The sequence below is a fragment of the Idiotropiscis lumnitzeri genome, chromosome 11 (assembly GCF_059441095.1).
Source record: "Idiotropiscis lumnitzeri isolate Australia: NSW breed Sydney's pygmy pipehorse chromosome 11, RoL_Ilum_1.0, whole genome shotgun sequence".
NCBI lineage: Eukaryota > Metazoa > Chordata > Actinopteri > Syngnathiformes > Syngnathidae > Idiotropiscis > Idiotropiscis lumnitzeri.
This window is the reverse complement of record NC_142401.1, coordinates 10,052,320-10,065,098: the sequence shown is the minus strand read 5'-3', so window position 1 is coordinate 10,065,098 and position 12,779 is coordinate 10,052,320. Positions and strand designations below refer to the sequence as shown.

At 39.2% G+C, this 12,779-nt stretch overlaps 1 protein-coding gene across 7 annotated transcripts in view; it reads left to right on the top strand.

Moving 5' to 3' along the window:
- Window positions 1-12,289, top strand: part of atp2b2 (ATPase plasma membrane Ca2+ transporting 2) — a 78,050-nt gene extending 65,761 nt beyond the window's left edge. For 2 of the 7 annotated variants that reach the window (XM_088308142.1, XM_088308141.1), the window contains 5 exons: window positions 1,137-1,350; window positions 2,369-2,580; window positions 2,722-2,829; window positions 4,139-4,321; window positions 10,775-12,289. In XM_088308142.1, the coding sequence (XP_088164268.1) occupies window positions 1,137-1,350; window positions 2,369-2,580; window positions 2,722-2,829; window positions 4,139-4,321; window positions 10,775-11,086 (1,029 nt within the window). In that variant the 3' untranslated portion in view covers window positions 11,087-12,289. Of the gene's footprint in view, window positions 1-1,136; window positions 1,351-2,368; window positions 2,581-2,721; window positions 2,830-4,138; window positions 4,322-5,705; window positions 5,914-6,792; window positions 6,846-10,774 lie in introns of all 7 variants that reach the window. The other 5 variants (XR_015845744.1, XM_088308145.1, XM_088308144.1 and 2 more) reach the window with 5 other exon arrangements.
- Window positions 12,290-12,779: the final 490 nt, after the last annotated feature.

The following is a 12,779-nucleotide window of genomic DNA, read 5'->3' as shown; positions in this document are numbered from 1 at the left end:
CGCCACATTATTTATCCATCCATTTCTGTAATGCTTCTCTTTTTAGGATTACAGGTAAAATGGAGCCTATCCAGGTTGTCTTTTTTCGTCGAGAAGCAGAGTACAATCTGTGCCAGTCGCCAGCAGCACAAATAAACACTCATATTCACACCTATAAACAATTTAGAATCTTCAGTGAACATCCACATGCATGTTGTTGTTGGAGTGTGGGAGGAGGATGTCGTACCTGGAGAAAACCCAAGCAAGTGACAGGCTGGATTCAGCTTTTCTTAAAAAGCTCTTTTTAAGGTTTGTTTGGGAGGCTTAGGGGAGCTCATCTCAGGACAGGTCATGCCAAAACTTGTCTCGGTTTCTTATGCAAGACAAACAATTTGCGCTCAGTTCCTCCCCTTTAACCTTTACTGTAACTGTAATTGGTAATTACCTCATAGGATTTATCCATCAAAAAGTGATTATTATTATTTTTATTATTATTATGTGACTTTCTATCTAAAAAAACGCTTTTAAAAAGTCAACTTTATTCATGTAATATGCTGACTCTGGGGGGAGGGGGAGTGTGGCGGGTCGGATTATGACTTTTTTTCCCCTCCAAAAAAAAAACATTCTTTTCATGAGGTTAGAACAAAATATGACTTTTTTTTCCTCAAATTAATTTTTATCCTGGAAAAAAAAATAGGACTATAGTCTCAATAAGTACTTTATTTGATGCTTGAAGAAAAAGTCATCTTCACTGAGATTCTGGTGAAATGTTGACCTTAATAAAAATCTGACTTTACTATTGTTTTATTATCTTACATGTTAGTGTTCATTAAATTACTAAGTGGGTGTGAATGTGAGTGTGTGTCCACTGCGATTGACTGGCAACCACTCTGGGATCCTCTTGCTCTAAATGAGCCGGGATAGGCGCCACTTTACCTAATTAAGGCAATTACTAAAACAATGGATGGTTTATCCCAGGTTCAAATCAACTTATATTTAAGAGAATAACTTATCACAATACCACAGGCTGCTATAGATCAGATACTAATGTCTACACTTTTTGAAGCATCAGAATAGTTTGCATAAAACAATGAAATAAGGCATTTTGCGTTTGTATGCATGTGTCGGTGGTTCAAAGTGCATGTTGTGCTCCTCAGGACTCCCCCCTGAAAGCCGTGCAGATGCTTTGGGTCAACCTGATCATGGACACGTTCGCCTCGCTGGCCCTGGCCACCGAGCCCCCCACGGAGTCCCTACTCAGGAGGAAGCCGTACGGACGCAACAAGCCTCTCATCTCCAGCACCATGACCAAGAACATTCTGGGACACGGCGTCTATCAGCTCATTATCATCTTTCTCCTTCTCTTCATCGGTATGGACTAAATCCCTTTTCACTCTGCGCTTAGCAAGGTTCAGCGTTCGATTGCCGAACTCATTCATGACAGGAGGACACTGCTTCCTGCTCAGCCTACCTCAAATTGTTTTTTTTTAAACTTTCTCCATGTTCCCGCTGAGCACCACTGCCTTTTTTTTCTGCTGCTCATCTTTTCCTCTTCCCTCTTGAAATGAGCAAACACAGTGCTTTCATTTGTAAGAATGAAAGATACATCTTGTCGACAGTCTCAACTATTATTTCCTCTCGCAATGCCGCTCAACCTTTCAGAGTGAGTGACTGCCGCGTGAAAAGGGATTAATGTTGCATTGTAGCGTACAATGAAGTTCAAAACAAAATCAGTGTGTTCAAAAAGCAAGGGATGCAGCGAAAATTGTAGTTTTCAGAAACTAAAGATCAGATCAGTGATTTGTTGTAAAAGCAAAACTATTAAAGGGGAATTCAACACAAAAACAATTCTTTAAAAGAATATGTTCTATTTTGGCCCACTAGTCAAAACATGGCATTGTGATTAATATTGCATTGGCCGAATATTAATTAAGCAATAAAATCCACCTGTTTTTAACCATCTCCGCAGGCGACCATTTTGTCACTTGCCGTCGACTGAAAATGACATCACAGTTACTCAATGCTCAGATAACAACCAATCATGGCTCAGCTTCAGAAAAAATGTCATGATTGGTCACCTGCGCCCTGAGCAACTGTGATGTCATTTTCACTCGACAGAAGTGACAAAATGGCCGCCGCTGAGATGGCTAAAAACGGGTCAATTTTGCTGCTTAATTCGTATTACACAAAAGCAATATTAATCACAATGCCATGTTTACTAGTGTTGGCGCAAAGAACATTTTATTGCTAAGAATTTTAGTGGTTGACTCTCTTTAAAGGCCTTGTAAAATGAACAAAACGTCTTTGAAATTTTATACACCACAGAGAAAGAGTCTCGTTAACAGCCCTGCCAAATGTGACGAATCAATTTGTTTCCGTGTCGCAACAGGTGAGCAGATCTTCGACATTGACAGCGGCCGCAATGCCCCCCTCCATGCGCCCCCCTCGGAGCACTACACCATCATCTTTAACACCTTTGTCATGATGCAACTCTTTAACGAGATCAACGCCCGCAAGATACACGGCGAGCGCAACGTCTTCGAGGGTATCTTTAGGAACCCCATCTTCTGCTCTATCGTTTTTGGCACCTTCGCTGTACAGGTGAGAGTTTTTTTCCACACACATTTTTTTGAAAATAATTTCAAACTATTTTTGAACGACTTGAATTCACTTGTACTTAGAGTACACTAATACCAAACATGTTCTTTTTCCTTATTTGTATTTCTGTTTGCGCCTGTTTAGATTGTAATTGTACAGTTTGGAGGGAAGCCATTCAGCTGCCAACCCCTTGACCTGGAGAAGTGGATGTGGTGCGTTTTCCTTGGCTTGGGGGAGCTCGTGTGGGGTCAGGTAAAGAACAAAAACTTCACAATTTCTATGAAGCAATTCTGAGTGCCCGTATCTGAGACGGAGCTCATCTCCAGTATTTTGGCCACATTGGTTTCACCAGCTGAAAAAAAATGTTTTGGCTTATGGCTTATTTTTTGGAAAATGCAATCCTTGCTACAGAAGATTGAGAACAAATGTTGACTTTTAATTTGGGTTTGTTACACTTAATATTTAGTCTCGTAAATTTCTGATGTAATATTGCCATAATTTTACTTTTATCTAGTGGAGAAAATGTAAAAAAATACTTATTTGTAATGAAATGTTAATGATAATGAAATGTGATTTTTTTCTTTTTAATTTAATTCTAAAAAAAATCTGTTTTTTATTACATCCATTTTTTTATTGTTAAATGACACTATTTTTTTTTACCCCATATGTTAACTGCCAATTATAAAAATATTCATTGTGAAGAATTGTAACCTTAATAAATATGGCTTTGTGCTCATTAGATTACAGCAATTCAATCCATCCATGATCCGAACCTTTTGTCTGTTGATCTTTATTATAATTTATAGCAGGTAGGTGTGGGCAAACTACGGCCCGGGGGCCACATGCGGCCCGTTAAAGGTTTTAATCCGGCCCGCCCAACTTGAAAAAAATTAAATGAATAAACCTTGTTAATGTTTTATTTTGTAAATACTGTGGTTTTTCAAAGACCTAAATATTGTTGTAATGCCTTTGTTCACATTCATTTAAAATTAAGTGTATGTTTGATGAGGTGAGGTTACCAAAACACTCCATCCATCTGCTCCTGGTCCCGCTCCTTTGTCAAATTTTAGAACCCATTATGGCCCACCAATCAAAAAGTTTGCCCACCCCTGATTTATAGCATTACTTGTTCTGCAAAAACTACATCTTCATTCCTGAAAAATGCAACTTGATAGTCATTATTTAACGACTCTTCGGTGGGAAACGAGACTTAAAAAAAAATGGCAAAACCCGATAAAAAAGTTATTTTAGTGTCATGATTAGGACTTCAAAAAAACATAACCAAAAATAGTGATTCAAAATATTCTGAGCTATTTCCAACCAAAAATATAACCTTTTATATCACCACTTTGTTCTGACAAGATTGACTTTTTTTCTCTCCATTACACCCGTATATATATATTTTTTTCTTAGTCTGGGGCTAATACACCTTTTTATAGTCAGGTGCTGATGTAATATATTAAGTACATCATGTTTAATAGTTAATTTAACATTACTTTACACACGCACACACATGCATGGACAAGCACAATGTAAACTTCATCCTCTCTGTTGGTCCCAGGTGATCGCCACAATACCCAACAGCAAGCTGCGCTTCCTGCGGCGGGCCGGCCAACTCAGCCAAAAGGACGAACTCCCGGAGGAGGACGTAAACGAGGAGAACGAGGAGATCGACCACGCGGAGCGGGAGCTGAGGAGAGGCCAGATCCTCTGGTTCCGAGGACTCAACCGCATTCAGACTCAGGTGGGGCGCTCACCCGCAGTTTTAAGCTACACACCTTATGAAGTCTACAAATTACACTTGTAACCCTCGGCTGGAATGGAAAATATTTGCTCTCAAGATGAGTTAAGTTCACAGACACGCAGCTCTCGCTCGGGGTGTGGAAGTGATGGGCCTGGTGGACCCCCAAGACGATGGTCCTTGGACCCTGAACTCTGCAGACCTGATCACTGTGATATTCAAGACAATGAGATTGTTGTGTACGCAATGGTTTCATCTCATTGTGTGTGTCGCTGATGGTCCAGGGTGAAGGTGTCACGTCGCAATGGGAACACAGCTCGTCGTCCTACAGGGAGGGGCTTCATAAAGCAAAATAGACTAAATGTATACGTATAAACATATTAAATTAATTTAAATGTGATCATTATAGTTTGGTAACGAAACATTTCATGATGAAGACTTTGACACTGACATTAATTTAAATGTGTCACATTTAAAAAAAAAAAAAACATGCAGAAAGGCAAGACTTAAAACACATAAACAAGCCATTGAGAATCAGAAGAAAATATGCTGACAAAGGTTGACTTTTTGGACAGTGGCAGTTTTAAAATCATGGCTATACACATTAAAAACAACTAACTAAAATGCATAAGGCAGTTTTTATCTATCCCAAATTAGTTTTCCCTAATTATTTAATTTAATACATTTGGAGCGCTGTTCTGCCCATCCATCCAATTTCAACATCGCTTATCCAGTTCAGGATCGCGGGATGCTGAAACCTATCCCAAAGGCAGACTACACCCTAAATTGATCACCAATCAGTACCAGGACACATATTAAGAGAAGCAAACATTCCCACTCAGAGTCACACTGTCACTGAGTGGGAACTGAACCCAACAATGCCTACACACAAGTCAGGTGAGTGTCCCACTGGAACGGTTTTGGTAAGATAAAATACTTTTAAGAAATTAAAATAAGATAAAAATATTTTTTTAATTATTGCATTAAATAATAAATTAAATGATTCATTATAATTCCATTATATTTGTAACAGGTCACCACCAATACTAATAGAGTAATATATAATAAATTAAGTGAAATCACAAGTGAGGCTTTACACTTTACTAGCCTTTTAGCTTATTTTCTTTAATTTGTTTAAATTTAAAAAAATGAATAGAATGAAAGATTCTGTTTGATGAATCAAATGCTGTAATTATAAGAAATGAGCCAAAGCCTTTTTCAACGAGAGTGGCCAGGAAGCATTTTGTCGAGGTGACGCAACACCCTGACCTTCAGCCTCGTCTCGCCACAATCGGGACATGTTGTGCTTTGTTGTTGTCCCTGGACTCGCCGCGCTCACCTCGAGCCGCCATTTGGCCTCTCCTGTCCCGCTCTCTCCTCCCCGCAGATCGAAGTAGTCAACACCTTCAAGAGCGGCACCTCCTTTCAGGGGGCGGGAGCTCTGAGACGCCAATCATCCACCACCAGCCAGAACCAGGATGTAACCAATGTTTCTAGTCCTAGTCACGTGTCCTTGTCCAATGCCCTTTCCTCTCCTACAAGCGCTGCTGCTGTCGCTGCTGCTGCTCCGTCTACTGGCCGTGAGTCAGAAATCTGTCAGTCTGCTTGTCTGTCTGCTCGCATTCAGGGACGTCAGCCCCGTTATGCTAAAAAACGAGTGGAGCCTCCGGAGTTCAACATGTACAAACGTTGTGCTAGATGTCGATAAATCTCCCGCGACTTCAGCTCAGTGAACACAATGAAGCCTAATTCGATGTGAGGTAATGTGCGGTGAATTATCTGATTAAGAGCTGAATGGCAGCAGTCTGCTGCTGTTTTGAGCTAATAAACGAAAGCAGCCGAGGTTGATGAGGTCATTTTTACTGCTAAGTTTTCACACCACAAAATTTGAATGCAGAATACACACAAATTCAAGTACAAAAAATTGTTGAATGAGGCCCAAGGGCTCAATCTTTTACACTCTTTTTAACTGTATAGTACTATTATATCTTTTTGACTTCAAATAACTTTGAATTACTCTAACAATGAACTAAAAGATAAAACAGATTTGCTTCGGGAAAACATATTTGTCCACTTAACAAGAGCAATGGTCCCCAACCACTGGTCCACGGCCTGGTACCAGTTTGTAGGCCATTTGGTAGCGGGCCACACAGACAGACAGGTAGAGTCATTTTGCCGTATTTTACTTGTATTATCCAGTTCTCGTTACACTCGTACGGCAGATAAAATGATTTTACAATTAATAATTTCAGTCAACCGCCATCCACTTTGGAGGTTCCACTATATTAACCCTTTAAACCAATCGGAACGCTTTTAGGGCGGGTTGGAGTCCCTGAATCGTTCTTTTTAATTTTCTGCTTTCTTCTGCTTTTTTGTTTGCATATTTCTGTCTCGTTGCTGTTCACGCTGGATTTCTCCTCCCATGCTCGGGTGTACTGTCCTCTCATTGGTCGATGTGTTGTCTGTTTCCTCAGAGTGCTAGGAGTGCGGGACTAAGGGTGATACCCACGGCGTGACATTTCAGGTTGTGAGTTTGTCTCCCTCTGCTCATATTCCCGTAAAACCGACAACCCCCACCACCACTCGACCACTAACCCACACCACCAGCATCTGACCCGTTTGTGTCTTGACGGATGCTAACTCCAACTAATTCCACCGATGGTAAACATTCAAATATGAGCCGCAGTGGTTTGCATTATTTAAGGATCTTGGTCTTATTTTAGTTTCAGTAGTTGGCAAAAATCTTGCTAACGTGCTAAAAATGTTAATGTTGTGATGATTCTTCCAATGGTGCTACTTTCAAAATGACGCAGTGTTCTGTTTCATTGTATTTGGTGACAGAAATCATGACTTTTGTCAATAGGTGACAAAAAAATGCTAATAGCATTAGCGCTATTCATATTGATCCTGACTTGGAGATGCTTTACTTGGGGTCCAAATCAAATATATGTTGTGTAAAGATGATAGTCTACTAACTAAAATACCTTCCTTTCTCATACACGTACACATGCACACAAGTTTAATTTTCTCTTTTTCTTATTTTCTCAATTTTACAGTAAATGTGAAGCGACCATAAAAATGTATTCATCCCCGTCCTGTTGCTTCATGTTGTCGTGTAATTGAGTGTCATGTCGCCATGGTTACGGAGACTCGCAATACATCTTCTGCAGCCACAGCGACAATTGGCAAATTCAACCTACCGTCGTTTTGGAACACTTCATCGGTTACGTGTCACACATCCTGTCACATGATTTCATATTCTCGACAATACCTGCTTTATTTATTAGCTAGGATCCGAAACTTCATTATTTTAAATTTATTTATTATACTTAATATATGGTGAAACTTTCACTATTTTATACTTTATATTAACAATTTGTTTTATTTCCTAAAACTGTGACAGGTATTTTTAAATCGTTTTTTTTAAGATTTTAAATGGTTCAATTTGTAATTATTCTAAATAAATAAATCTGATGCACATTTTTTTAATATACTGTATAGTTTTATTCCACACTTTTGAATATAATCATTTACTATTTGTATTAGTATAAAATGTACACTTTATACATTTTTTTATGTATAAACTGACTCCTATTTTAAAAGAAGAAAATATATTCATGCTAATTTTACTCCATTTCCCACATTTTTTTAAATATTTTCAAAATGCGCGCACAACGTGAAACACATTTTAAAATGCGTAAAATTGTAAAAGCTTACCTTAAAATCAAAAGACATTTCTAAAACTGTCTGTTGAGTTGAGTCATTACTATATTATTGTACCATCTTAATTATTTTACAGTATTTTATTTAAAGACCGCACTGAAAACAATCCAAAGAAGCTACTGTAATCTGCATTTAAATATTCAATGTTGGCTATTTTATAACTCTAAATACTAATTAAAAGAGTATTTAGTTGTAATGTGTTAAATAGTTGCTTTTGTAATTGGATGTGGAAAAAAATAATCATTTGTCATTTGATATCATTGCACATTTAACCTTAGTGTCATTAATCTTCCTCAATATCTTATGCTCTTACTTGAATGTTTACCAATCCATGCATGGCGTTGAGGCCGTCAGACCTGATTAAAAAAAAAAAAAGTTTCAAAACTTTTCTTGACATCCATGTGTTTTGTGTCAACTTTTTATACTTGTTGTCTTGTTGCATGTTGGTTTGTTGACTTTCTGTTGTCGTCATACACTATGTGACGATGTTTGTTCATTGTCTCACAAACGCGCGCGTGCCGTTTTGTGTTGTTGTGAGTCGTCTACTCCTGCACTGCCTGTGTACGTGTGCAAACCATCCCCGCCCTCCTCTTTTTTTGGGACCACCCTGTGCTCTAAATCTGCGTGTCCCACGCAAAGTGTGTGGATTCTGAGTCAGCACAGTTGGCTCTGGCACTCTTTTTTTGTTTGTTTGTTTTTAGAGCGCCTGATTGGATGGCTGAGATCTAACCTCCTTCCTCCTTACTGACCTTGTCCACCAGATTTCCTCCAACTTTTGCATGTGATATTCTCCTGAATTGTATCCCACCGTGTCAGACTATGGTTTCATGGTCGCCCCTCCGCTACTGCCGCAGAGATTTGACGAATTGATCAATAGATGCAGGCGGATATGACATTATATATGCATTACTGTACATGAAATGTAATCACGCACAGTTTTGAATGACGGTTTTATATAATGTAATGTAACCGTATTTTTGGGCGGAGGCATCACCGGTTGGAAGTGGAGATGAAATCAGGATTGTGATCTCAGACGGTGTAATCAAACGCACAGTGGCTATAAAAGTGTGCTGTAAAATATAATGACCTATGTCATGAGAAACATATTGCGGCGGCTGAACCTTATATATGGTTAATCAGAGGCGTTGTAAATGGTGGAAGGTGTATCCCATTGAACATGAGTTTGAAAATGCGTCAGTATTGAGGGTGTGAAAATATTTTTTCATTCCCCTTTTTTGAGGGTAAGTTGAGGTGTCAACTTTATATGAAGCATCTGATTTATCAATGAATGGCTCAATAAAAAAATAAACATTATTATCTTGGTCAATACGATACATGATTAGACTGTGCGGATATAATAAGAGACCAACTCACTTTTTTGCTGAGAACTGGAGGGGGCCCGGTGGGATACAACGTGATGGTCAACGACCATTCATTCCTTAATTTGATTTATTTTTATGTGTTTTTTGGTTGTTGTTTTGTTTGTTTTCTGTGAGCATTACGTTGATTAACGTGGCTTGTTTCTAGGTATACAGCACATTGGACTAAAAGCGTATACTTATAACAGGCATTTGTGTTGCTTTTTCTTTTTTTTTTTTGTTTTTTTTTTTTTTTTTGTGATTGTTACGTTCCTCACAGTTTTTCTTTAGTGCACGCCCCCAACCTGAGTGAACTGTATAGTAATGTTGTGAAAGCACAGTGAAGATCTCCTCCTCTCACCCTGCCTCCTTATTAACAAGCTCCAATGGAGGAAGTTGACGTGATGTCAAGTATGAGCCGCCATATTGGTCTTGGGAAAACTAAGAATTTTTGTTGATTTGACTATTTTTTTTTAAATAGCAGATTTAAAGATGCCAGAATGTTTTTCTTTAAATATTTGATGTAACATTGGGGTTCAATTTTAATTTGTTCAGAGACCACAGTTCACACACGAACTGATGGTTAGTTCAGAATTTATAGTTGGCAACATTTGGAAATTAACGGAAGGGGAGTCCGCGCTGCCTCCCAGAACACAAACTCTCCGAGTAGTACACGGGTGTGAGGGTGAATTTTCGAACACACCCACAGAAACAGTTCTGTACAGTAATTGCACTGAGACAATGTTTACACAGTCCAGGAAAAAGCCTAATTGCATTAACCAAGGTCATTCGTCTTGGGAAATGTAGTGAGTAAACTGAAATCATGTTCCACTGTGTATAATATTTTACTTAGTACCCGTATTTAAAAAGGAATTACAAATACAAAAATGAAATTTCCTAAGTTTAAAAAAAACTGTCAGACATTTATGGAACAATAATTGCCTGTCACAAGTTGATTTTCTACTTTTATGAATAGAATATAAATATGTTACTTGCTAAAATTTCATTTAGTGGGTTTGCAGGTGACATTTTACGATGAAACAAAAATACACAGTACAGTTTAACTTAATTTGACCTTCTCTAATCTTTGGAAGGCACATATCCACAATTGAACTTTTACCACAACACAAAAATAAAGGTCATAATTCCCAACAGATGTTAGATCCATGAATGTAGCGCGTTGGTGGATTCAGCGTCGAGGGGGATATGGACTAACATCAGCAACGATGTTTCACCCAACACCAATAAGGTGGCTACATGTTAACATAAAGAGCCGGGATGCCCGACCTCATCCATGAGAGGCTCCTTCCTTCCACGTGTTTCCTCCTTGCGCCTCCTTCTAAACCCCACGTGTGCTCTTCTCCCCCCTCGGCAGATCCGCGTCGTGAACGCATTCCGCAGCTCCCTCTACGAAGGCCTGGAGAAGCCCGACTCCCGCACCTCCATCCACAACTTCATGACGCAGCCCGAGTTTAGGATAGTGGACTCCACACCCAACATCCCGCTCATCGACGACACGGACGACGACTCGGCTCGCCGGAGGGGGAAGTACTCCAGCCAGCCGTCGTCGCCCAACAAGAACAACAACGCCATCGACAGCGGCATCAACCTCACCATCGACACCAGTAAATCGGCGGCCTCGTCCAGCCCCGCCAGCCCTTTGCACAGCTTGGAGACCAGCCTCTAACCTACTGGTTTCGGAACCTTCACCTTCTCAAGTAACCGGTACAAAAAAAAAAAAAAAAAGAAAGAAAGATGAAGAAAAAGCGACACAGCCATCTTGCATTTGTGGTTGTCTAGCTCGCGCCGAGGAGCAAACGGACATCAACGAGGAGGAAGAAAAACTCTCCTCTTAATTATATTCTAATTAATATTATTGTTATATTATTATTGTCGCTCCTGCATGAATGTACATTGCCCGACTTTTATTTAAAAGGGTCCCACCCCTGCCCTCCCGTTTGGATTCTTTTGCGGTGGACGTAAGGACAGCTTGCTCCTCTTCTCCTTCTGCGTGGCATGATCACGTGACATTTGATCATGTGACCGGGTGCCAGGGCTCAACTTGCACAGCAGCTTTGCACCGCCGCCCCACTGCCCGCCCCCAAAAAAGAAAAGAGGAGCGAAAAAATAATACAACGGCCATTTACGAGCATTTACGGGATTATATTCTATAAATATGAACACATATAAATATATTTACAGTAGAGAGAGTTTTATCTTTGTTTGTCGGCATGTTGCCTTGTTCCTGCTTCGAATGGCTCGAAAGTACTTTTGACTTATTTATGTCTTAAAAGAGAATGTAATTTGTTTACAGACCACTTAGAGATATACTTCCTGGTTTCTAGAAGAAGGGACGCCGGAGCTCACATGGTGTGTTATTATTATTGCTGAGGATTAAAACTAAATGGGGGAGAGGAAAAAAAACGGAGGGGAAAAAAATTGAAAAAAAAAAATGTGCTGGAATTTGCCTGCTATCTTGTGAAATATTGTAGATATTTTTAGAGGATTAACAAACAAAAAGAAACCAAACTATAATGGTAGTAAATGTGGAATCTTAGTATTATTCTTTATGATTGTTAGGATGGAGTTGCCTTTGTTTTTGTTTTGTTTTTTAAAGAAAGGCCTCCACAGGGACAGAGGGGGAACAATTCTATCATTCGCTATCTTCTTTCACTGCTGCTTCTTCCTTTTTTTTTATATATATATTATAATATAGTGTTTTGTTTTTTTCCAGTTTAAAGGTTGATATCAGAACCTTTAAAAATGAACTGCTTGAGTCACGTTAGCGAAGTAATATATCTTGACCTCACAGGAATCAATTTAAACGATTTATTGGGATTTTTTTTTTTTAATTCATCAAATCCAGGTAAATTTCAATGCATTTCCTCTGTCAGAGAGACCAACATCCACACAGCGCTGTAGGCCATTTTTAAACAGAAAAAAGGATTGGTTTCACTACATTTTATTTATTAGTCAAACAGTAGAAGGTTTAAGACGGATTCATTAAACTAAAATTTTGGTCTTTGCTGCCACGCTCCAACCACAAGTGGTGACGAAAGCTCAAATTATTCATTCATTGTTGCCCATCTGTCTAGCATGCATAGTTTTACTTAGGTAGCAGTTGGACAAAATCTCTAGAAGTAGTTTCTTTTGAAGAATGGCCAACGTGACCCTGAAATGGCCCCTTCAAATTCAAATGGCCGACTTTTGCTTCTTTCCGAGCAAGGCCTCTTCACACTTTTGTGGGTCTACACTATGTAAGATAGACCAAATTACACGTTGCTAAGTAAAACTGGCTTTGAAGGCTTCATTTTGATCACCATTCAGCTTTTGGAGCTCAGATATTAGTGCGTCGTATTTCATGATGAGTCATCAAATGC